Here is a 27,294-nt window from a genome sequence, read left to right on the forward strand (position 1 = left end):
CCGAGAGAGGATCCACCAACCTCAGCCTCACCATGATTGGCGCTGAGTAATACATTTTATGATCATGTCACCTCTAGATGGCCGGAAATTGCCCTCATTTGGGAAACCACTATTCAGCGGACACCCCTATTAAGGGACACTTTTCCATGAAACGAGGGGCAATATATCTTTTAACACTATGGCCAACCCCTATTAAGGGGACGGGGACACTTTCTGAGTGTGCCAAAATGGTCAAAGAACCCCTATTAAGGGGACACTTAATTTGTTTTATCATTGTATCACAACAACTACAGCAGTCGCAAAGTAAGAAAAATTCATTCAACTTCACATTTTAACACCTTTTGAGAAATAAACAATAATTTTCTCCCCTCAATTCTTTGTAAACGTCGGTATAGGCCTACTCAATGTGTTACTTCATATAAACCAGTCTTGTCGATTTTGACCCTTAAAAATGGGGATTTCGTTTCCTTTGTTTTTCGATATAGATTCTAATACATACCATGCACCATTAAGTCTAAGTCGTTACTCTATTCATGCTACATTCATCCAATAGAAAGCTCAATATTTTAAACATAAAAAGGAATATTTGGTCATTAACAATGCATGTATCATAAATTGGGAACATTTTATGATTATTACTTAATTATTTATATCATTTATACAGCGCCTTTTCTTTGTAGATATAAAGCGCTTCTTTTCCCCTGGTCATTGGGTCCTCATGTGTTAAGTGTTGCTGCTGGTAAACATCGCAGGGGTAGGCAACCCTACCAGGTGCCCATTTATCCCCCTGGGTGGAAAGAACCCCCTGGTGTACGTTCACGTGAGATTGTTAATAAGTAGCAATAAGTAAGTATTTTAAAACATTAAAATAAAAATAAATTTACGAATGTAAAACACTTTTGAGCAAGTGAAAATTGAATTTAATTCAAGCATTAATAAAGTATACTGTAATTACAACTTCTGGGTTCAGTAACAGCAATGTCAAACCATGGACCTATTAGGTCCATGGTCAAACCAGGTTATACCCGAGTGCTTGTCTGGCCCCAATATAACACGTTTTGCTCTGTGAAATGGTTCTGGGTTCCGACCTCCTAAAGACAGGAGTGGTCCCAGAGTGGCAGATGCTGAAATTAAATAGGAAAGGTAAACCTCAGTAATTGCGTGATTTGGTCATTAATAGGCAGTTTTCACCGCACGACGTTAACCTTAACGGATGACGTCATAATTTATTCATCTTGCGTTTCGGAGTACGTAAATTTCAGGATTTTACGTGCTCGACGTACGTTAGTTACGGGTTTGCGCATGCGTATTACAATTTGTTTACAAACTACCTATTAAAGAATAATAATAACGTATGTGTTTAGTTATAGCATTGTCAAACCTGGGTGCTTCCAAACAAAAGAACAATGCATAGAACATACTTTTCCAAAAGTCTGTACTTCAGAAGTTTGAAAATAGCAATGAAAAGGCCACCAGCTGGGTGAAGAGAACAAAACCCTGGGATAACAGTATTTTAGTCTTAGAGGCCACTTCTGTGCATCTACAGCATTTTAAAAATGTGCTCACCTTAGCTCCACCATGGTTGGGGCTGAGAATTTCCCGTGGAGAAACTTGGACCCTCATCTGCCACTACCACTGTTAAAATAACACTGTCTGCAATCGGGTGAAGGTGGGGTTGTCCCCTTCATCTTCTTGGCCGGACCAATAATAAGCTGCTTCCTACCAGCCTAGAGTCACTTACGAAACACAAGTAATTGTGTCTAACATTGTTCTTTGATTTTTAACTACAGTAATTTGAAAATGTCAAATTGAAGGATTCCAGTGTTAACTGACTACAGATATCGTCGCTATTGTTATGTAAGAAATACAGGAACTTTGTGGAAATTAATGTAATGAATTTTATTGATTGTTGTATGTACTTGACTAAAACAGAAGTTTCCAGGCAAAAACTTTTTTACTTTGTTTATTTGTTTAGGACGACAGCATTACAAAACAGAAAAACGGTCGGGAGAGGTTTCAGCTGCAGAAAAACAATTAACTGCATATTGGAATAATGTAAGAAAATGACTTTATCAACCCCATTAAAAGGCATGAAGTCTAAAGCTGGGCACTACAGCCAGACACTCAGTGCCTTGTATGACGGTCATGAGGTGCCGATTCCAACTTCAATCCCTGTGAGCGCTATACGACGCGATACCATCGGCTGATTGTCTGTGGCAGCACAACAATCCACTGTGCGTCTGTTGTGGCGTTCTCTATAGAATAGCATTAGCTGACGACAACTGGGTGCAGTCAGTGCTCGGCTAATATGGTTAAGACATTATAGTTTGCAGCTGAAGCTGTCAACAGTGTGTTTATGTTCAACAAAGAGGTTTGTAGCCAATACTCCTGAGGAGCTACATGTCATATACAGTACTACTTAATATGTGTGAATTAAATTCAAAAACAAATATAGAAAATAAAAATTACATCACTATATAAACATATAAACAGATTGTTCATGCATCCATTATGTTTTAGAGTCTTACACTACTGTATTGTCTCAGTATATGACAAATTAACAACATAGTTGCAACAGTACCTGTACTGCAGACTCATTACAATTAATAGTCATAATTCACATAGGCCTATTCAATTATTTTCTTTGAAGATAAACTAAGAAATGGCTGCATACTGTATATTGTACTCTAGGTTGTTTTAGTTATACCATGTAATTCTTTAAAATATTTGTAATTTGGATGCATCATCCATCAGATATGTGTGCCACTGAACCAAAAGTGTTTTTGAAAAAAGTTCAAAGTTGTCAGCAATATCTTATTGATTATTCACAAACAAAAAGCCTTTAAGGCCCTACCACTTGGTGGATAATTTTTTTAAATATTTATCATTAATGAGGACAACCAAAATACTACATAAACTGATTACTGATTCACTGATTGCTGTTCACATCGTAATTGTAAATAACTGATGCATCTATTTTAAGTTTTATAAATCATATGAGAAGACAAGTTAAGGAAAATATATGAGAATACAAGTAAGTTTACTTTATAGAGAAATACGAGTTCAAAATTAGTGTCTAAAAAAAACAAAATTTCATTTTCATATTAACTGTCAGTAAAATACGGCGAATTAAGGCGTGTTTTTAATAATTCACAACATGGTTTTCCCAATGTTCATAACTTTTCATCCACAATTTTGGATTCTGCAGTGCATAACCTGTGAAAACTACTCCATTCTATACATATGATAGGCTTATAACATTGGTGGGTTTATCTGAGTATTAATTTTCAATAGGATTTATTAAAAAAAATGTTGTCTACTAATAAGTCTTGAGATGATCTACAATATCACATCTTAGTGTAAGGCTGCAAACATAGTACATCTGCCTACATGAAATGGGTGGCCATAACATTTGTTATAGCTTATTCAGTTTTGCTTTTGAGCCATGCTTCAATGGCAGCGCCATCTCGCTTCAACCAGGAAGCATGAAGACGGATGTTCTCCAGCGACTGCTTGATGGTCCTCTCAGCCGCTGGTGCAGAATGCTCACGGAAGAATGCTTCAATTTCTTGTGCCTTTTCCTCTGTGACGAATCCTTCTGTTGTACACTACAAAAATAAACAATTGTTTATAACAATATACAGTTGCATAAGTTATGAAATGACAGTCAGACACCAGCACCATTAGAGCTTTTGTGAGTTGTGAACCAGCGAGCCGTCATTGAGGGCTTTAAAGTGCTGGTAAACAAAGCGGTGATGCTGGTGTCTTCTGCTTTTTCACTGGTTTTACACTCACAACTACACAACAATTACCACTAACAAAAGTCAGTTAATATATAAGGTTAAATTAATTTAAATCATATCACACTTGATCAAGTTTCAAAATGATTTAAATGTTGAGATTATAGAATAATTATGAATTAATTGAGCATGCTTGGACCAATTTGAATATATCTCAGCTAAAAAGAAATCAAAATTCCTAGATTTAAATGCATTTTTCTCTGCTGTAACATTTTATAATATTTTCTAGAATTTTTAACTATAATTTAAAATGTTCTGGTAGTTGGTAGGTGGTTTATTATGACATCATGCCACACATTTGTAAAATGTGGTGAAGACAAGCCAAATCAGTTACTCTTCGCAAATCGTGTTTCAGCTGTATTGGCCAAAACATGTTGGATTGTGAAATCCAATAAAATTAACTTTATACTGTATATTTATACTTCAAGTTATGTTTTTATTTTCCCTATATTCTTTTTAATGTTAAAACTAAATTTTTTTAACGATTTGGTGATAGTCTTTGCCTGTGAAATGTTGAAAATTGTAAATTGTGAAGGCTGATTTCTCAAATACTGTTCTTTAAACAGCTGTATGTTTAAACTCTTGTAACTTTATAATGACTGTCAGATTTTTTTAACATTTTATAACTTTCATTTTACTGTTTAACCCTGTATTAATAACTAAAAATTCATTTTTGTGAGGAGTGACTGGTTTGAATTGTCTTTGCCACAAATGGATTTTGTATTTGTGGGGTTTGTAGAAGATGTTAAAAAAAAAAAAAAAAGATTCAGTATTTTAAAACCTTAAGACAAATTGAGGGCAACTTACTTTCACAAGTCGAGATAGAAGAAATCCTCCAGCATAGCGAGTTATCATTTCAGACCAATTCTCCTTCAGAAATTCCCATGCAAGTTCTCGTCCAGTTTTGGAACCAGTAACTCCGACAATCACAAACACAGTATCTTGTGAGCGTACTTTATCCTGTAACATGATTATTATTAATAAGTTAAATCGATTTCATTGATATTTAATATAAACAACTTCTACAAACCTTTCAATTGACGTAAAAGTAAACAATATGTTATATATATTAAAATAAATACAAATATGATAGAATTTTTTTCAAGATAGTCTTTTCAATATCGCATGCATGCATTTCAATGCCACAAATCTGTTTTAAAACAGGGGAATAAAAAAAAGTGTGGGGGAACCAGATAAAATGTAGACAATATTCTAACTCCAGACACTTAAAAATGGCCCTCTCATCTAAAATTTTCATATTGTCTTAACATCATCATCCTCCTCATAAAAATGTGATGTCAACATGTACAAAAGTCCAAGTTCTCATAATTTCTTATCACAAACTTTTCATAAAACTTGTAGTGCCTATGACATCAAATAACATTACAATTCCAAGCAATTTGAGAAGAAAAAAACATTTATGTGTTACTGTAAATTGAAAATAATGCTTATAGCAATACTATCCTGTTGTAAAAGCTATCACGCCAAGTCCTTAATTGGTTAATCAATGTATGATAAAATCTATCATGGAAAATATACTTAGTGTGGCCTACATAGAATAATAATTAAACACCAAAAAAATATGTAACTACAGATTCACATACATTTGATTAGTTGACTGAGATTCAATGAGGATATGTAATCAAGTAAAACATGGCAATAAAAATATAATGAAATATGATCTAAGGGAATTAAAAAAAGGGAAGCAGAGTCTTAATATAGGTCATGTTCCTAGTTATGCAATGGAAGTCCCCACGTGGTGGGCCATGTGGTGTGCCTGTTGTGCTCAAATAATCTAGTGGAAGTGCATCAGCTGTTAACAGTGTGGTTAAAAGAAGTGTACCTGTTGCAATGCAACACTGTACAGAAGCATCTGCACTTTTGGTTTTGAGCAAAACAAACCAAATCAAACTGCTGTGTACTACTGTCTCATTAATAAGACATACATACTGTAGAGCAGCAGACGTCCTTACCGACATTGCAAATTCCAAGACTTTCTTGATCAACTGTGGGTCCTTGACTGCCCCTAGGGAACGCATTATGCGCTCACGTTCTTCATGAAGTTCCTGCTTATTGAACAACTGAAACAAAAAAATAATTAATAAAACATTCTGGTTATTTTCGTTGTAAAATCCATCAAATTTTCCTATTTATATTAGATTTAAAAATAAACATTTAAAAGGAAATTATAGATTCACTATGAAAGCATCTACTTACATCCAACATTGCCTCAAAGTCTTCTGCACCTCCATGAACAAGTACCGTGTTATAAACCTAAAATTATATAAAAAAAATGATGATCATACTGTATATCATATGATATATTTCATTCATTTCTGATAAAAAAATTATTAGAATTCAACAACAAACATGGATGCAATACAAGATTGAAAAACAAAACAAAATAAAAATGAAGTCACTGAAACCCAACTGAATTGCTCAAAAGTAAATTCAAGTTTACACAATCAGGGATCTCTTTATACAAATATGCATAAGTTAAAATTTGAGGTTTGTGCTTTAAAATGCATTAAAATTTAAGCATTAAATTGATGAGTTGTGGGATATTGTATGTATCCCACAGGTGTACAAGCACAACAATGAAGATTTGAAAAATTTGATCTCTGCCTGTCTATTGAATGCGACATCAATTTGACTCAAGATCAACGAGATATTTAATTTTGTTAATGAACATAAGGATGACACCATAATTTCTTTTTTAGACTTGATTTAAAAAAGATGAAAATGTCATTGAAACTGCTATTAAACCAAAGGGTTAGCCATTTTTACATACTACGAGTAAAGGTTAGTGAGGAGGTGGTCTAGGCTATGATATCTTCAAGAAACAAACTCAGTCCTATGAAAGCTACCAAGATTTTTTTATAATACCGACCTCCATCATAAAACTTGATTAAGGCTACGATGCAGAAGGAAAACCTTTTTTGATGCTTTGTACAAATGAATATTCTAAGACACTGAAGCTTGATAAAATAATTAATAACCCCAAAGATACAGATTTGTTAATATGCTTTGCTGATCTTCACTTACTTTCAGTTTCAATATATTATTTTCGTTTGCTGTACGAAAAAATGACTTCAATCGCTCCATTTAAAAAATCACTTATGATGTCCCTATTCCACCATTAACATCCAGAGCTAATGATACCGACTCCTGTCTTTCAAATGGTGCGTTACAAATCTCTACCTTATTATTGTTATTGATAACTAAGTAACCTAATCTTTGGGTAAAATATAAAAAATAATGATACTATTTGTGCCAACCACAAAATGACTGACACAGAGTTAGCCAATCAATGTACATCCAAACATCGTTTTCAATTGCAACCTCATTTTAATATGAATGTTTTGAATACAGTTATGTGACCTGTATATTAGGCTTGACTCTTCCTTGCTAGGCTAGGTTAATAATTTTATGATTGTAATCCGTATACCAAGAATGAAGGTAGTGCTTTTCCTATGGCCATCTTGTACAGTACCAATACACAACTCTGCATTGCTTTGTCAGATACAGTAGTTTGCACTGTATTTATCATACTACCTCTATGGTTATTACTTACTGGGGCTCTTAGGTCAGCTGGGAGTACACTGACATCAGCTATATGTTCCTTGAAACGCTTCCTGGCTTCTTCCACTGCGGGTTGATGACCGTTACGACCCATGATACGAATAACTAAGCTTCTTAACAAAGCATCCAAATGTCCTAGAAAAAAAAAATTACATAAAACTTACATAAAATGGGGTTTAATATCATTAAACATGGCAGGTAATTCAAATTACAAATCAGAAACATCTAACACTATTTAGGGACTGTAACATAGAAACAAAAATGTTAAAGAAATTGCAATAACATTGAAACAATAATGGTAAAAATCAGAAAGACCACACTTCTATAACAAGGGGAAAAAAATAAAAACAATGCAAATTATATAGTTTAGAAAAAGTAGTAAATAATCTCACCCTCTTCCTTTTTCTTTTCCCAGCCCAGTCTTTCGTAACTTTGTAAAAACAGCTTATTGACAAAAGTTTGTAGTCTGGTGCTGTAGTCAGTGAAGGCTATAAGCGTTGCCAGAGAACCTAGATTGGATGCAATGTCACACCATACGGTATAGTTCATCTCTGATTCAAAGGCCTCCATCACTCGTAAAGCTTCCACAGTACTTGCTGCTCCAGCTTTGGCCTAAAGATGAATAATATTCAGTTGGAAAAACAATGTTACAAATAATTTTAAGCTGCGATCTTATAAACAATTAGCAATGTAAGTTTAAAAAAAATTCTTTCTCATCCGACAGCGACTAACACACTAATTTTAGATAAAAATTTGATGCTTTTTAACTAAGTCTTATATTGTAGCTTAAGCCCTCTCATACACTATCAGAACTTGTCTGATCAAACATTGTTGATAGTATATGCTTGTTAAACTCTGAAGTTTTTTATTTTTACAAAAAAACTGTTTGTATGTCCATTACTAGTCATGATGTGCCTTTATATGGTTATGATGTGATGTCATCATGACCATACATAGGCATGTCACAAGTTCTTTTTCAAATGACATTTAATAGTCTGGATAGGGCTTTACACACATATCTGTTCAAACAAATTGTGTATCTTTCAATGGATGCTGAAAATTAGACGCTTTACTTCACTGAAAAAGATAGTTACAGGCTTTATATTGGGTAATGTAGTCCTGTTTTGAAAGAAAAACAGATTAAACATTTCCTCACCAATGCAAAGAGATCACTTTCTAGATTGAGTCTGTCTCGTGGAGGTAAAGAACCGTCCTTGATGCTGGGTAACAGAGCATCCAACATCTCAGTGGAGTAATGAGTACGATAAAACCCAACAGCTCCTGGATTTAACTATAGGATCAATCAATAAATCAATCAATTAATCAAAAGTTTATTCAATTAATATCGTTATCAAGTACATATAAAACACACACATATAAAATACAAATAAAATATCTCGCATATAAAAAAGTCACACCACTTACACAGAACCAAAACTCAAGATCTCATAGATTTTTTTAAATAAAATTTCTTTCTGGTTTCTGGGTATTTCTCTATTATAAACCATAACATTTCCAGTTATCTGATTGGTAAAAATATGTCATACAATTGAAAAATGGCACCAAGACTTCTGTCTAGTTTGTTGCATCCAGAAAGCCTGAGTGCTCTATCATAAAAATTTATTATGCCATATATTTTTCAATTATCCTATATTTCTCTAAAATAAAGTAATAAAAGGGATAAGTACATGCACCTCTATGGTCAGATACTCTTTTATTACTATTTTTATTACATTAATAATTCATGGATTATATTGAAATGGTGTTATAACAAATTCATTCCTTAAAATATAGGGTCAATTTTTGTTGAATTATACACAAAATAAATTTAAAGGATATATTAACCAAAGTACTGTACATTCACGTAAAACACTGATAAACCTGCTTTACCTTCACCCATTTCTCGGCTGGTAGATTCTCAAGAGTGACAGTATCAGAAGCCTTACTTAAAACAAACTTATGACACACTTCAGATGGGTTGTCACTGGTTACTATAGAAACAGGCACTTCCCATAGACTTCCTTCTTCTGAGAAGAATACAGAAAAAATAGGCAGTATTTTTATACACTTGTCATTGTAATCTATATTTATGTATTCATTAAAAAAAAAATTGTGTTGTACAAAGTGCTTCACAAAAACAATAAATAAAATTCTTGAGTATAAATTGTTACATATTTTTGATTGTATTAAATATTTTATTAATTAATTAGTTCATAATGTATTTCACGAGGGCCTTTTAAAATTTGAATAAAACCACTATTTCTGATATAATTTTTATTGTGCCAGAAACATAGTTTAATATTTCATTAGCAAAACTTCAGTTGTAAAACAATTAGTGAAAATGTAATACCATCTTTAGATTGATCTGCAATGAATTTGGTCTGAGAAATTGTTAGGACGCGAGATGAATCCTTCTGCTCTGACGAGACCTTGAGAAGAGGAAAGCCCATTTGTTTTGTCCAAGCAGTCATGATGCGTCCAATTGGTTTGGAAGAAGACTTTTCTAGACTCTCCCAAAGGTCTTCTGTAGCTGCATTCAAGTATTTGAACTTGTTCAGATACTGGTTCATCCCTGTCTTGAAGTCCTGCAACAATGATTTACATAAACATTAACAACTGCAAGTAAGCTAATAAGGTCCTTTAACAATTCACATGAAGTGCAATGGCGTATCTTGCGCCCCCACCCCCCCCCCAAAAAAAACCCAAAAATCACGATCAAGTAATTAAAAATCCCCTAAAATCAACTTATTTTAAGAATTAGCGCCCCTCAACTGATCATCGAACTCCCCTACTTCACCTTCGCACCCCCATCAGCCCCCCACCCACCATTTCAAGACTTCTAGATATGCCACATGTTCTCCCATCCTCCCTGGTAATTGGGTCCACATGCTTAAAAGTTGCTTCCATATTGGTGCAGTAGCAGGAAACCCCACCAGGCACCCATTTATACTCCTGGGTAAAAAGAAGCAACACAGATAAAGTACCTTGCTCAAGGACACAAGCGAAATACACAGAGAGGGATTGAAACCTTGATCTCAAGGTTGGGAAACCACACCGCTTCTGCTACGCCAAACCACTTCTACAGATTACATATTATTAGGTAAAGACCGTAATATAGTATGTTGCATTTTTTACAAAAATATAACAGTATTATTTTATTATGTGTGAAATCATGAAATTGTTTTTAATAAATGCTAATAATGCATTTAAAAATAACATTGCAAATCTATCGTATTTGAAAAAACTTTGGGTTTTACAAACCTTGTGTCATCCATCATGTTTAGCTAACTAAAATATGCATCACTACATGAGGCTGGTCATTCTAAAACGAGTATACTCACAGCGGTAACTGTTACACTGAGTAATTAGCATAAGAATGTGACAGTATTGTATACATTAGTACAGCAAAGCTGTAACATTTTACTCAAAACTTTGGCAATAGTAAGTTGATTCAGCAAATGACCCATCATTTTAAAGCTTACAATATGAAGAATAAGAATATGTTAAAAAGTAAATTTTCATTTTTTTGTCACTGATGCTAGTCTTGGGTTGGCAAGCCTTAAATAGCTGTTCATTTCCTGACTGGTTGTAACGTAGAATGGTGGTGAACCTTAATATAAAACAGAGACTTTAGTAGGAGAGTACTAGGCAAACCAACAAGGACACTTGGCACAATACAGGCAGTCATCAAAGACTACACCAAACATAGAAGGATGGTGAGATTCGCCCGTTGCCAGTCCTGAGATCATAGTTTGTTTGTTAATAGGATGTTCTGCTTAGGTTTAGGATAAATAAACAAGTTTTGTGTTTCCTTAGCATGAAAGGAAAGCATTTTGCAAGCCAAGAATGAACTTCAGAAATGCAGCATTAGATTTGGAGAAGAGCAATGGTGACATGATCAGGTTTGATGCAGATATAATATATAGTTGATGTCAGAGGTATATGCATACACTAATGTTACAATGTACTATATCCATACACTAAAAGTTACAATAAGTTAAGGCAAGACTTTTTTTCTACCTTGTTTAGCGAACCCGCCTACTGCAAATATTGATGATTTTGAATAAAAATAAAATTTTATTTTTGGCCAATTAGCACACCCACTGCCACGAAAAACTGGAAATTTCAGGAAAAAATAAAATATTGTTTTAAATATTTATTAGGCTCTCCGCTGCCTTGAATTCTCCAAAGATATGTATATTTCTTCATAATTATATAAATTTGAAGCATTTAAACATCCTATTTTACATTCACCAAAAAAATTTCATTTTTATTTTCTTCTCCGTCCGGTTGATTTTGGCAAAACTATTTGCTAAATAAGAAAACAAAATTTTATTTTAATTTTTAATCCGCCCTCCTCCAATAATCTTTAAAAAAATAAGTAAGCAAAGCAAGGAATAAAAAAAGTCTCGCCTAATATACTATACATGCATTCACTAATTGTGAGAATGTATATAACTGCATTTTAACTACAGGTCTCCCTCCAATTAAAGACCACTTTTGGAACCAGAGTTTCCATGGTCTTTGGCAGCTTTGGTCTCTTTAGAATAATAAAGATAAAATACTTTTATTAATTTGGGACCAGAGAAAAGTGGTCTTTAATTGGAGGTGGTCTTTAGTTGGTAGGGTCTTTAATTGGAGGGAGACCTGTATTTTAAAATGCACTAAATTTGCAAGTATGATAAATTATGAGACAGTCTCTGTAAGAAATATTATACAAATATTGACTGCTCATGAGGGGAATAGGGAAACCTATTGCCACGAGGTGATGTGGAGACCGTAGCCTATCTTCCGAGGGCCGACTTTATATAGCTCATACATACATTGTATGAGGCCTAAAAAAGTACTTGCCTGCTAGGCTAGCTTAAACGATCGAAGAGTGTGTCTAGCTCTTCTTTGCTCATTTCTTCAATTTCAACAGCGCCCATCGTCTTGCAATATTTGTCGAATGTTGACAAGACATATTTAATTTTTGGTGGTTTTGCTATTGGCTTCATAAAAAATTAATGCTAGGCCTAGGCTAGTCCTTCATCTAGGAGCTCGAACTGACTAGGCCTAGCCTCCATATTTGGTTATCGTCTACTCGCTGATAAGTCAAGGGCCAATCTCTTTCGTCGTAGAGGTCGCAGTCCCCTTTACTATCAGCGTGATATTAAGTGGGCCTAGAGATTGCACATGCGACAGGGCAAAAAAGTACTATTTTTGAGGGGAATAGTACTTTTTGAGGGGTATTGCCTGCTTCTTAAACAGATCAGACGCCTAGAATCTAGGTATGAGGTATATAAACTGATTTAGAAGGTATATTTTATGCATGGTTCTTTTCCCTAAAAGGCGAACATGTTTGATGGCTCTCTTACCTTATCTCCTATGTAGTCATGCAGCATTCTGATGACTGATGCCCCTTTGCTGTACGAGATCAAGTCAAAGATTTCATCAATTTCATCAGGGTTTTTTACAGGTACCTAAATAATAGTTTTGAATTACATAATTATGAAATACTTGAGAAATAATAGAATTTCAAATTGATTTTAGTTTTATCAATTAGTGGAAATATATGAAAAGTAACTTAAAGTGGCTTCAGATACCAATTGTAAGTCAACTGCACAAATATTCTATGACACCATTAGTGAAATTTTAAAAATTTAATGGGTTTACATATTTATCATAGGTAATTTGCCATCATCATTTATCCTCAGCATTCATTAATTATTATCATCATTATACAGTAGTTAATTCCATAACATTTGTAGCACTACTATTTGAGATATAAATCGATAGGCAACATATTAATTATTATCACCATTATACAGTAGTTAATTCCATAATATTTGTAGCACTACTATTTGAGATATAAAACGATAGGCAACATATTAAAGGAAATACAATGCTGTATGAAACGATGACTCAATTTCATAAACAAAAATAAACAAATGAAATTTGGATTAAAGATAACAGCCAGAGCTACCCAGAAACGTACATTATATATTTCATAACATAAAAGTTGTTGCATAGGCAGAATCTGCATATAAAAATAATTTTATTTCTCATCTAAACTCCTCTAAAGACTATCAAATGTGACATGCTTATATATGGTCATGATGACATCACATTATGATCATATATAGGCGCATCACGGATATATATGGGGAGGGGGGCATGTCACATGTTTTTATCAAAGACAATTTGATAATCTACACAGAGTTTAAAAACAAGTGTCTTATCACATTACAACAACATTGAGTTGAGTTTTTTTTTTTTTTAACAGAAATTGAACTAAAGACCCCATGATTAGAAGGAAAGCACTATCACCACCAAGCTACAGTTCCACTCAATCACAACTCTTCAAAATGTAACTTACTTCAATGGGGTGGCTATTCTTAAGAGCATCTAAATTTAAAGCCCTTGTATAATCAGATGTGACAAACTGAGTCCAGATGTCGTACTCAGGAAAGCAGTGGTCCACACACAGGTACTCAATCCATGAAGCAAAGCCTTCATTCAGCCAAAGATGTGTCCACCATTCCTACATAAAAATTAAACGACTTATAAAGCATATAAAATGTATATGATTAGATGTGTCCAATACACGTAATTAAATAAGATGAATCCACTATTCTCACGTGTACGCAAAATACACTATTGGATATACTATATACTTAATAGAAAAATGTGAATATATTAATTATCAAAACACACCTAAATAGGTCATCGTCATTTGACTGGTGAATTGCATATCATGTGACACTGGTTATTTACATTTCATCCATCATAATTTATTTTTTGTTCCATTCGGCTTGTTCCATTAGGCTTGTTCCATTACACGCCTCCAACAAATATGTTTTCATTAGTTGAAAGAAGAGGGACAGTTTTATTCTGAAGAAAGGTAGACCTAACTTTTTTTTTCCATAAAATATCAAATACTGCAGCAAAATTGGAACTGAACTGGTTAATAAGTTGACTTTTTGATAATTACCAAATTGTTGCAAGTTGTTTGTGTTGAAAAATCTACTGATTGAAAGAAAGGTAAGCTTGACTCTATTTTTTATAAAACATCAAATGACAAGGACTTATTTTTAGGCATGTTATAAAACAAATAATGAATGTTTTGTATTCGTGCATTGGGAAGAATATTTTCATTGTTGAAAATCTTTCAACTCATGAAAATACAGTATTCTTGCCATTGCACTCTAAACATTCATTATTTGTATTCTTAAAAGCATTATTGCCTCATTGATAAAAATACATATCTTTATAATTGGACCATAAAATACCATGTTGGTGTCTGTGTGCGGTAATATGCTTTAGTAAACTGAATAACCCTGATTAGTAATCAAATCAATTATACTACGTAATGTGAGATACAAGTTGACATACAGTAAACATATTTTTCAGTAAACTGTCAACTTCAACAGATGTTTATAAAATATAATTACTAGTAAATTAATTCTAGTTACCATAGTTACAAGATTCCCAAACCACTGATGAGCAATTTCATGTCCTGCAGGTTAAACAAACATTTAAAAAAAAATTATAATTTAAACAAAAACTACCAAATTGATCTTGAATTATTTACATAATTTTATAAACAATTTCATAACTAAGTTAACTTATCACAGTTGGGCCTGCCTAAAGTGGGTTTAGATCAGTTATCGAGTCAAACCAACATCAAACTTTGGTCATAATATCTGCCTTACACAAGAATTTACAACAGAATTTTATGACTAGTGCATATTCCCTACTTCCATGATAATAAAAATTACTGAGTTTACAAACTAATGGAATATAAATGTGCTTGATTACCAACGACTAGGGCAACCCACTGCTTGGCAGACGAGGAAGAATTTTTTGGGTCAACTAGTAAAGCAGTTTCCCTGAAAAAAGAACAAAATAGATAAATTATTGAATCAAGGTTGTGAGCCTCAAACAACTGATTTGGTGCTAAAGTGTCAAAGATTACTGGACATTTATATTTATTATTATATTAAAAAAATACCATCTAACTTATGCACTGAAGAGAATTAAAACAAACCACCTCATCATTTGTTTTTAAAAATTTATATAAACAATTAGTACTTCCTTTAACAGAGTAAATAAATCTTCTGATGTGGTATGTGGAATACCACAAATAACAAAACTAGGAATGAAAACATTAAAAAATTGATAAATGGTTCAATTTTTATTAAACTCCTCATTTGTAGACATAACAACAGGGATATGTTAAATAGTTTGTGCACTATTGCTTACCGGTAGGTAACAAGCCCCCAGTTTTCCATGGCACCCGCGGCAAAGTCTGGTATGGCAATCAAGTCCATTTTGGGAAGTGGATAAGCAATTCCAAAATAGTCCTTGTAGAAAGGAAGTGTTTTAACTGCAACCTGTAAGAAGCAGAATGTTACAGAAGCAATGTTAATACATTAATGAATATTGAATCCACATTATTCTCAAGCCATGGTCAGTAATGGAGGCATGCATTTTAAAGCCAGACACTCAATGCGCGCAACATGATTCGATTGAGAGCGCAGCGACGCGCGCAATTTTTAATGGCGACACGTTCAGACTGCCACCGACAATCAGTAGACGGCGTTGTGTCGCCCAGCACTCACAGGATTCATGGCACAACAGTCATACAACCATCGCTGTGAGTGCCCGACATTAGTCTTCCAATACCAAGTTTATACCTTTGATACCGGGGAACAGCTTTGCTTTCAATGAAAAGATCTGAGATCCATTGGGGTTTAAGCTGCTTGCCTAATACTAAACTGTTTTGTTTTTTTCTATAATTATATGTCCTGTGCTTATAGTTAGATGTCAAGGTTTTATATTTATTCCATGCAGTTCACTGAATACTCCCTTCGAAACAAGGATAACTAAGCATGTTAGTGTTACAGATACCATGATCCAACACTTAGCAGCATTCAATTTAGCTGAGAAATAATTTTCAAATATTTTCATTTCAGATACAAGAACACCTAGATAGAAAAAAAAAATGATTAGGTTATTTAGATTTTTTTGTTAAATTTCTAATAATATTATTACTCACATGTAAAGCAAAGTCTCCTTGTTCTTTCTTGTTTATAGGCGTATAAACTCGTACAAGCACACCATCTGATGAAGTGTCCTCTACATAGTCAAAGTCACCGACTATAAAAGCCAGTAGGTATGTGGACATTATTGGTGTCCGAGCAAATGTCACCTCCTTTAAAGTACCATCAGTGGAATGTGGATTTTCCTCAGTGATATTCTACAAGAAAAAAAATATCATATTATGGATAAATCAGTAGCTGAATGGTATTCAGAAAGACATTAAATCACCAGTAGTAAATTTATTTTTTGGTTGCAAAAAGATGTGGGAAATAAGGGTACACAACAGATGTTTTTATACAGCAAAATTCTATGAATAATAAGTGCTGGAAATTGCAATCAGACAGGGTGTATGTAAACTGAGAAATTATAAATTGAAGATGTGTCTCAAAATCACCATTTTCAGTAATTATGCTATTAATATTCTGTATTCTTTTCAGAGCATTATCTTGCAGGTGTTTTAAAAATAAATTCCTTTACAATGTTACATAAAAATAATATTTAGTGGCGGATACAAGGGTAGGGGGGGGGGGAGCCAGCCCAGGGCCCTACCCCCCTAAATTGTTCAACTTTTTTTTTAAATGGAGATATAAAGAAAATTATATTCATTTTAAGTTTAAGAGTGCATCTAGAGGTGCATAATCACAAAGAATCTCCATCTGTGAAAGTACCTCCCCGGGCCCCTTCTATTTTGAATTAGTGGATCCGCTTCCGATGCTTAAAGTAGCGTTAGATTTTATTCCTGCAACAGCACCAGAAATGAATCCTTTGTAGTGTGAACCTAATATTTATTATGGGCTAACTCGTAAGAATTATTTTCAAAACTATCAAACATTTTTCAAGTTGAGCTTGAGTTGGTACAGTACCAAAACTTTTAATAATGCATAACCTTTATGTTTGTTACATTGGAAAATCTGACAATAAAAACATGAAGGGCCTAGCATAGGCCATAAAATAATGGTTATTTCTTCGTCGAGTACTTACCTTTGCACTCTATGTTTAAAACACAAATTGATATTCCTGGGGAACTATTCTCACAACATTCAAAGGTTTTAACAAACCTTGCATACAACATATAATGTTGACTTACCATGTTGGACAAAGCTACTTTACTCTTTGGTACCACAAGCTTGATATCAAAAGTTGCCTTAACTGCAGGCTCATCCCAACATATGAATGCCCGACGTGCATCAGTTGCCTGTAAGAAAAAAATGTAACGAAATGTCAATGTCTATCATGCTACAATAGTACACAGATAGCATACAAGGTTGTATAGTCCCTGTGTCAGACAGGAAATGCAGGTTTCAGAATTGTACAAATTCAAAGAGCATAATTTCCTTAAAGCTCTAGAAGTTGTTGGAAATATTGCAGTTGGGTTATGTTTGCTTTCTGGTTTGAAAGAAAGACTCACATTTTTGACTGTTTTTTGATGCTCTATTTGTTTACGGTTTTTCATCCCTATTTTATGTTTATTGCTTTATGAAGCTAATACATACAGTAAAGTAAGACAAAAGAGAGCAGGAAACCAATAAATAAATAGTAATATAAATTAATTATGTTTTCACTTATATCCATTTTCCATGAATTTTTGTTTTTATTATCTGAATATAAGCCAATATAGTAATATCGTCACAGGAGGCACAAAGAAATACAACCGTAATTATAGTACACAATGATGTGGCAAAAACAAACAAACTAGTCACTCGTCGCAAAAATCGATTTTTAGTTATTAATACAGTGTTAACAAGCAAAATGAGAGCTATAAAACGGTAAAAGAATCAATTAAATCCAACATTTCGTTATGAAGTTACGGAGTTTAAACATAAAGCTGTTTAAAGAACAATATTTGAGAAATCAGTCTTCAATGTTAATTTTAGGCATTTCTTAGGCAGAAACCATCACAAAAATTGTTGAAAAATTTTATTTTAACATTGGAAGTGAGGAAAATAACAGCATAGCATGATGTATAGATATATAAAGATTAGTTTAGGGCAATAAAATAGATTTTTAAAATTCTGACATTCAAGCATGTTTTGGCCATTATCTCTGAAACAGGATTTGCGACAAGTGACTGGTTTGACCTGTCTTTGCCACATATGAATTGCTTTTTCCTAAAAATACTTTTTTCAATTTAAGATAATAAATTATTTGTTTCTATGCCTCTATCTACACTATAAAGTTTTCTTTGACAATATATAGTATTCATATGCCTATATATGGTCATGATGTGATGTCATCATGACTATATTTAGCCATGTCGCATGTTTTTGTCAAATAAAATTTGAGTCTGGATAAAGAAATTTCCAAAATAAAAGTACAGTACCTCAAATTGGGTGACAGCACAGTATCTATCTTTCCCATCGACTTCATACTTGCTCCTATAGAAGCCTTTCATCTTGTCATTTAATTCTCCCACATACTCCAGATGGATTTCTGCAGACCCAAGTGGCAATGGGCTTACAAACTTCAAAGTGACCGTCTCCTCTTCCTTGCAGTAAGAAATTTCACTTATTGCAATATCTTATCAATAATAAAGAATCAATGATTTAAAAAAAAGATAAAATTTTAATTGAGAAAAGCATTATAAAAAATTCCCAGTATGACATCTGGCTACCAAATACCAAAAAAATATATCATGATGTTCTTGGGCTGCCATTATTGTTACTTACTTCCAAATCTAGTAATTTTTTCTACGTGCCCTAATATATATAAGTGTGTGATACAATGGGTGACCCCATACCCACTCTGTGCATAGTCATAACTGAAAACTCCCTAATATGAATTTTGCACGAAATCCAGAAGAATTAAAATTAATAATTTAATATTATATTTTTTCATCAATAGTATAGACAATTAAAATAACAAAAATAATGTCTCACCATTTCCACCTGCTATGGACACAACACTGGAAATTTTAATATCAACACAATTCAAAGTTACCTCAGAAGTCTCCTTTTTTACCTGTTTTTTTTTTTTTTTTTTTTTAAGGAAAGAAAAAAATTACATTTATTTGAGTTTTCAGAGAAATACATATATGGTGTACGCAAAAGATTGTTTCAAACAATTCCATGATTTGCAAAATTCTTGCAAGGTTAGGCCTACTGAAGTCCTAGTAAGTCAGAGGCCTAACTAGGGCGTCTGGCTAGGCCAACTGATACCGTATCCTCTTGATGAATGTTCAAGCGGATGCCAGTTCGAGCGGATGCATTTACTTCAAACTATAACAAGGGCGAATTTATCATCGCCCTATTCTTGTATTTGTTATAAAAAAGCTTGGTGCACTAAAGTTCTGAAATGTTTTTGGAACTTTTTTATTTAAATTATTCCATATTTCAATACAGTCTTGGCAAATCTGACTACCAGATGGCTGCTAATAAGCACTTATATTTTAAAACTAAAGAATTGCGCATGTTGTCAATGTATGGTTTTCTCTCCAGTTGGGGTTTTGTATTTAAAAAAGCAAATTATTTTTTTACATTAAATATTTATACAAAACATACTCTTATTACAAATTATATTTGTAATTAAATTTTAGGCCTATATTTGTAAATGGGAGTAACTTCCTACAATTGTAATTGTTATTCACCATAGAAATTTACATTATTTTTACGTATCTAGGTGTCAGAAGGTGCACAAATCATTGGTGTAGTAGTGTGACACAGGGGCGAATCCAGTAGGGGCACAGGGGGCTTGAGCCTCGGCCAAATGCAAATTGTTAGCTTAAAATAGGACATTTTAAAGTAATTCGTACATAATTGGCACGGTCTTTTGTTCACACAAGTGGATCTATTCCCGCTTAAACTAGCATCCGCTCAAAGTAAATTCTGCTCGAATCCGCTCTTCGCTCTAAGTGTCATCCGCTCGAATTGACTGGTTCCCCTCTTGATCTATTTTACCTACCAATCATTCATCAAACTGTTAGGCCTAGCCTAGGGGAGGGGGCGCTAGCCTACGAGGCCTGCTTAATTTTCATTTAAAAGAAAAACGAAAGCATTCTTTCTCATACAATAATTTAATTTGTCTGCCTTGTTGACATATGGGAAAAATGATCTAGGCCAGGACGGTCTAGTAGACAGCCATTATCGGCCACTAGTAGCCTAGGCCTACCTTTCCAGGCTTTATTTAGTTCTAGCTAGGGCCCTAGGCCCAAGCCAAGGTAAAGCTAGGCCTACACTACAGGTCTAGGCTAGGCCGCTCGCTCGCTAGCTAGGCCTATGCCTAGGCCTAACATTTAAAACTCACGTTAACAGTTATAACTTCTTTCCCTTTGAAGGTAAAGGCTTCTAGATCTGGTTGAAGTTCAAGATAATAATTTTGTGGAACAAGGTCAAGTGCTAGACGATTGAAAGACTTCTTTTCTGCCATTTTCAGGAATTTTTAGCCTTAACTACAACTTTCTTCTTCTACAGCAGGAATTTGCCGCATGACACGAGTTGAGCTATGGGGTGCAGTTGTCAACAATTGCGTTCCGAAATAGAGCTCAACAAAAACAAACGCGTCGTACGCGTTGAATGTTATACATTATACAGTATATAACAATCTTATAATGAATTTATTTTGCTTATTATAATTAAACTGGAAGAATGCCATATAGAACCCCTTTAATAAAAAAGGGTTTTTTTATTTTTATGATTTCTGTAATTTGCATAGATCTAATCTAGTCAGTGTATAAGTTTAATAAATTACAGTGGCGGATGCAGGAATCCGATATAGATGGGAGTCCATGGAGGGAGAGCTGGTTGGGGGAGGGGGAGGGTTAATGGTCAAAATTTATGAGTATGGAACCAAATTTATGACTGGAAATTGTACTCTCATACTTATATTTTAATTATTATAATTATCATTTTTTTCTACATTTTTTTATAATTAAAAAAAAAATAGGGGAAGGGTTGGCCTGCTGGCCCCTCTTGAATCCGCTACGATTCTTATATAATACAGAACGATTAGGCCTATTAATATACAGAAGATTAATACAAAATACATAATTTTATTGTAACTCAGATCTATGACCATTTTTTTAAAAGTTTGTGTTCAGAATATGCATAACACACACAGGTTTTACACATTCATTCCATATAGGCCTATACATTTGTGTATATTTTGTATCAATATTATTAAATTTGTGATCCGTTTAAAATGTTTATCAATTATATTGAAATTGATAACATTTCAAACAAATGTGAAGAAGTGATTAAACGAGTGTCGCAAAATTACATGATTACATAGCTTCCAAATTGGATTCTATCTGGAGCACAGTATATTAAATTACAAACAGATATCCATATTCAAGATAGTACAAAACATACTCTAAGTATCGAAATGCACGCCATCGTGTCGGGATTCAATATTTCGGCATTAATTATGTCATCATCAGGGGGAGAGGGAATATCCATATTCTATATCACTGTGCACCAGCAGTGCCAAGTGGGTCCATACCACTGGATAGAGCACAGTGTATCAAAATATAAACAAACATTAAAATACAGATGATATCTCTATTCTATATCACTGTGCTCCAATGAATATGGTAGATATTTACTTCTCTCCAACACCCTCCACAAAAGCTGAAACCTCCTATACTAGCCTATTCTTACAATAGAAATGCGTAAGAATGTTGCATTTCTTTGTACTTCAGGGAGATTTCAATATACAGTAAATGATAGCAGATAATATTGACCTAAATTAAAATTCCATAAATTGTAGAGAACATTATTTGTTTGCACCTAGACAACTACATTGAGTAAAAAACTAGCACGAATCACAAAATCCTCATGCTCAGCAACGTGTAGGCCTTTTCAGCTTACCTCAATCTGATAGTCATATTTTTGGTATTATCTATACGCTCATTAAAACAGTCAATAAAATTAAGAAGAAAAAAAACCTATAGGATAGCACTAGAAACATAATATATATAACTAGAGCACTTTCCGAGAGTGTATACCTTCACCCTCATCATAAGTCTTCCCTGTCAAAAATTCCCACGCATCTTTTCCCTTTGAAGAAAAGAAAATTAAGTATGATAACAAAATCTCGACGTCCACCGGGATTCGAACTTGGGACCGTGTGGCTAGGTCTTATAGACAAAAAGAACGCCATAACCAACATCACGAATGCATTATTAGTTATACCAATACGGTAATAATTGAGAATCTTCAATAAACCATGACAAACCATTATAAAATGTTTTCTTCAGATTCATTGATCAGTTTTTTTTTATATGCTGGGATGGGATGCTCGATTTAAGAATCCCCACATCTACTCCGGAACGTCACCAAAATTGCATACTTTTGTCCTTGGCTATGACGAACCCTTCCTGAGAGGTTTTCAGATGCACTTAAACGGTCCTCATATTCACAACCCTACTCCAGATCGTCACCAAAATTTAATTATTTCTTCCTTGGACCATCAAACCATTCTAGAGAGTTTTGTTTAGATCTATTGTTAGCGTTTGTGATATTTAGATATGATCTTGGACATTCGCACTTTAAGTGTCCCCCAAATTCACACCCAAACCTGGATCGTCACTAAAATTTAATTATTTCTTATTTGTAACTCGGTTAACTCTTCCAGAAAGTTTGAATCAGGTTAGCTGATAATTTTGAGATATCTGGTCTGGGACGTTTCCCTTTAAATGGTCTTCATATCCACACCCTACTCCGGATATCATCACTAGAATTTGATAATTTCTTCCTTGACCCACGACAAACCATTTTAATGAGTCTCAATCAGATCAATTAATCAGTTTTTGAGATATTTAGGTCTGAGAGGCCCTTTAAATGACCCCCTCCTCCCAATTGGAGGATGTTGCGTGTTGCCTTTTTTATGAGAACTTTTTGACAAGTTGACTTAGATGAAGGTGTTAAGTACACCCTTTAAAAAAAACAAAAAAACTAGTAAAAATTTGGTGAGGGTCTTTTTTTAAATTTTTTTAACTTTCCAAAGGGTGGGATTTGGCGTTTCATTAAGGCCCTATAAAAAGTATCAGTTTATCACCCTATCTAAACTGTAAAGGCGACGAGGGAGGGAGGTTTTTATTTGTTTAAAATTTTGCTAAAGCCAAATATCGACCCTTGGTTTGTTTACTGGTGCATTGATATTCAAAGAAAAATACATGATTAAGATATACAAACAATATTTACTAATTCCTTATGAAAAAAAATTTTTTTTTTATTGGACCTATAAATTTAAGTTTTGACCAATAGGAGGGCATCATCGCAGCTCTATTATATTTTCCTGAGTAACATTACAACACAACATAAACTTGATGTATCGTTCATAGAGCTCAATGACCAGTGGGTTAGTGATATAACGATTAAAATTTGGGTTGATCGTATATCTGTTGAAGGAAACTTTATTGAGGTCATGTGAAGAGAGTTTAAGAACAAGTGAAGTGTGCAGTGCGAGAAAATGTCTTCAACGCGTCTAATTGTTTTGTTCAACATAATTGTTTTTGTTACCTTATTATGTAATTCTGGATTGTAAACAAGAAAAAATTTTTAAGCCTGCTAAGATGATCCGACGAAACGTTCTTGTCTTTCCCCCCTCGGGGGCAGAGAAACTATGTTATGATTTGCAAGTTATAGATGGCGAAAAGGGTAAATCTGGCGGAGGTGCATGATGGGTCATGGTGTGATCTTATCACTGTACAAAATTTATTAAAAAAATACAATGCCACAAAAATCTCATGTCAATACTTTATTAGTAAACATAATACAGTAAAGCAGTACTGTATAGGGCATAGACACGCACTCCCACTGGGAGCTTATTTACCAATACTTGGCAGGAGGATGTTGGGTGTTGCCTTTTTTATATGAGAACTTTCTGACAAGTTGACTTAGGTGAGGGTGTTATGTACACCCTTTAAAAAAAAATAAGAACTATTAAAAATTTGCCTATATGCTCAGTGTTCTTATTTTTTTGCCGATTTCAGGCTCAAAATGTTCTTATTTTGTTCTTATTTTTACATACTTTTCAAACATATAAAAGTATTATTGTTGTAGCAGTATATTACTGCACTGTATTATAGAGGGTATTACATAGTAAAACTTACTGCAAATAAGGTAACAGATTATAGTTGTTGGTTTTTCTATTTAAAAAAAATAAAAACCTAATTCAACATTTTAACTCTGCCTCAATTTGTACTTATTTTGTTCTTAATTTTTAAGCAATTTCAGCCTCATTGCTCTTATAAAATGTGTTCTTATTTAAAAGAAAGTGTACTTTATTGAAGTGTTGTCATGAAGTGATGAGCATTTCTATAGGTGAGGTGATTGAGCAATCTTAAAAGCACCAACAAAAAGAATACAAGAACTATCATTACAGTTTAAAAAATTTATTTTATATAGTGGAAAATCAAAATACAGTATACAAGTAATGTTAAATCATTTTCAATATATCATAATTTGAATGATTGAAGAAACATGATTTCATGCACATGAAAGTGGCATTTTCACAATTAAAATGTATGATGTATAAAATGTTTTAATATAGAGCAAAATCTTCACAATAATCATACATACAGTACATCAAAGTGTTAAATGCAATTTAAAAAAGACATTTAAAAAAATTTTTAATGAAAGGTTTCATTTTTGTTGAACCATAACAATACCTCCATAGTTGAAGCAAGTGAAAAAACTTATTCTTACTAATGGATCCAATTTTTTTTAAATGGGGGGGGGGGCATGCATTTGTATTCTATTTTTTTCTTATTTCAATACATAGCATTGGTATGTATCATCATTTAAAAATGTAGTTGCAAAATGTGGAAGGGCGCACCAGGAAGATGTAAAAAAATATTTTTTACATCTCCCTGGGAGCACATTCCCCCATTGGATCCACCCCATTACCTGAATGTTTCAATTGCAATGTCTAAAAAAAAAAATCATGTACCTTGGCTTGGCAGGAAAGAAAAGTAGAGAATAAAAACAAAAAACATGAACAGGGATAAAGGCTCTTAAATATTTACAATGATGTTTGTTTAAAGAATACTCAGTGGTGGGACCCTTTGTAATAACTCAACAGACGCTATGTCATGATACTAAATACGTAACTGTCAGTTGTAGGTTTCCGATTTCATCCTTCAGTCAGTTGATCACGATTTAACCATTCAGGTAAGAGTAGGTTTTTACCACTTGTTACAACCATATGATTTTGTTTTCTGATGTACTCTTTTCTTGTTCACAAATTTCAGAATACATAGTATCTTAAATGTTATGTTAAAATAATAATATTTACTTGTTGCAAGACCTATAAATAATAATTATTTTGTTATGTTTCCATTAAATTTAATAATGCATGATCATGATCATTTTTTTCTCACACCATTTATTCAAATAATTCATACTGAAGACCTTTGTTTTTACCTCATCTTATTTTGACATTTATGGCATTTAATTTTGACACATGAAATACACAAATACATACGTGTTCATTTGTTTATCTTAAATTATTCATTTCTTATTTCATTTGTTTATCATCCCTAATTGAATTGATATTTAACTTTCTTAACATTTGATTTCAATTTATAAAATGTTCTATTTGTCTTCATTCAATATCCGAGTCTTTTATGTTACAGTAATTAATTTATTCGGAAACTACACATTTTTAAACAGTGGCACACTTCACAACCGTGAACATGCGCCCAAAAGAAATACAGTACACAATTTAAAAAAAAATTAAAACAATGCAACTAACATAATTATAAAAGGCAAAAAAAGAAATGACCAACTAAAGATAATAAAGAATACAAACAAAGTGTATGAAAAAAAACCATTAAACTAAATATGTATATAAAAATTATATGCGTATATTATACATGTGTAAGGATATGATAGTGGGATATTTGATGTCTTTAAATGTTTCTGTGGTAAAACAAAAAAAATAATGATAGGAATTGATTTTTTTTTACCTAATCTAAAAGATATGTATATAAAGAAATATTTTTTGTAAAATTTGTGACTTTGACTCATTTATTAATTGCAAATACTTGCAATTCCATAATAAGGTTTTTAAGAAAAAAATTAGAATTCTTGAATGAATCAGCCAGTTCCATCAAGCATACTATGGACAGTTGAAAGAAAAAGAGAAATTTGAAAGATATTGCGACAAAGAGAACCATAATGATGGCTATTGCTACTAAAAAAAAAATATCGTTTGCTGCAGAAGAAACAACTTGGTATTGGTTATAAATCTCAGTACAGGGCAACTAAACAGAAAAGTAAACATGAATGGGAAAAAAGAAAAGAAGTGAAGTGACACCCTGAATGAGGAAACTGTGACTCAAGTAGAAGCATTTTTCAATAGAGGAGACATTGCACGAGACCTGCCAAACACCCGCAGTGTTAAAAAGACAGGAACCACTGTAGAATGCAGAAAAGTATTGGAATATACATTAAGAGGAGCCTACAAGAAGTAAAAAAATGAAAATCCACAATAGAAGCTGAGTTTTAGTAAATTCAAGCAGTTAAAGCCAAGGTATGTAGAAACCATGAACCATCATAAGTGGAAATCATGCTTATGCGAACACTGCATAAACATAGAATTTAAACTCCAATCATTGTCTACATTTTGCAAACGCAGGAAACTAAGCACCATTGATGGTGAACATGTAGCATCAGAACTTACTCTATGTTCAAAGGAAGAAAATTGCCCTTTTAAGAAGAAATGTCTTGACAGGGAATGTAATAAATGTGGTGTACATCTGCTTGATGATACGTTTAACCAGGGAGTTGTTATAACAACTCCCTGGTTTAACATACTTTTAACGAATTATGCTGAAGCTGAAATAAGTTGGCAGCAATGGGAGACCACAGAAGTGGAATTTAATGATAAA

General features: G+C 33.3%; 1 protein-coding gene across 1 annotated transcript; it reads right to left on the reverse strand.

The window, feature by feature from the left end:
* Positions 1-1,949: 1,949 nt before the first annotated feature.
* On the reverse strand, positions 1,950-20,879 carry LOC117124282 (puromycin-sensitive aminopeptidase-like). The gene is made up of 19 exons (XM_033270455.1): positions 20,706-20,879; positions 19,343-19,424; positions 18,787-18,983; positions 17,554-17,661; positions 16,423-16,623; positions 15,627-15,757; positions 15,183-15,253; positions 14,837-14,880; positions 13,741-13,905; positions 12,740-12,844; positions 9,733-9,967; positions 9,273-9,409; positions 8,539-8,673; positions 7,775-7,994; positions 7,375-7,517; positions 6,018-6,074; positions 5,774-5,881; positions 4,608-4,760; positions 1,950-3,608 (listed from the first exon to the last, which is right to left on the reverse strand). Exons 1-19 carry the CDS (start codon positions 20,826-20,828, stop codon positions 3,423-3,425), a joined length of 2,601 nt encoding a protein of 866 aa, XP_033126346.1. The 5' UTR covers positions 20,829-20,879; the 3' UTR covers positions 1,950-3,422.
* Positions 20,880-27,294: the final 6,415 nt, after the last annotated feature.

Source organism: Anneissia japonica, unplaced genomic scaffold, assembly GCF_011630105.1.
Source record: "Anneissia japonica isolate Jap-2015-1 unplaced genomic scaffold, ASM1163010v1 scaffold288012_len1326614_cov192, whole genome shotgun sequence".
Taxonomy (NCBI): domain Eukaryota; kingdom Metazoa; phylum Echinodermata; class Crinoidea; order Comatulida; family Comatulidae; genus Anneissia; species Anneissia japonica.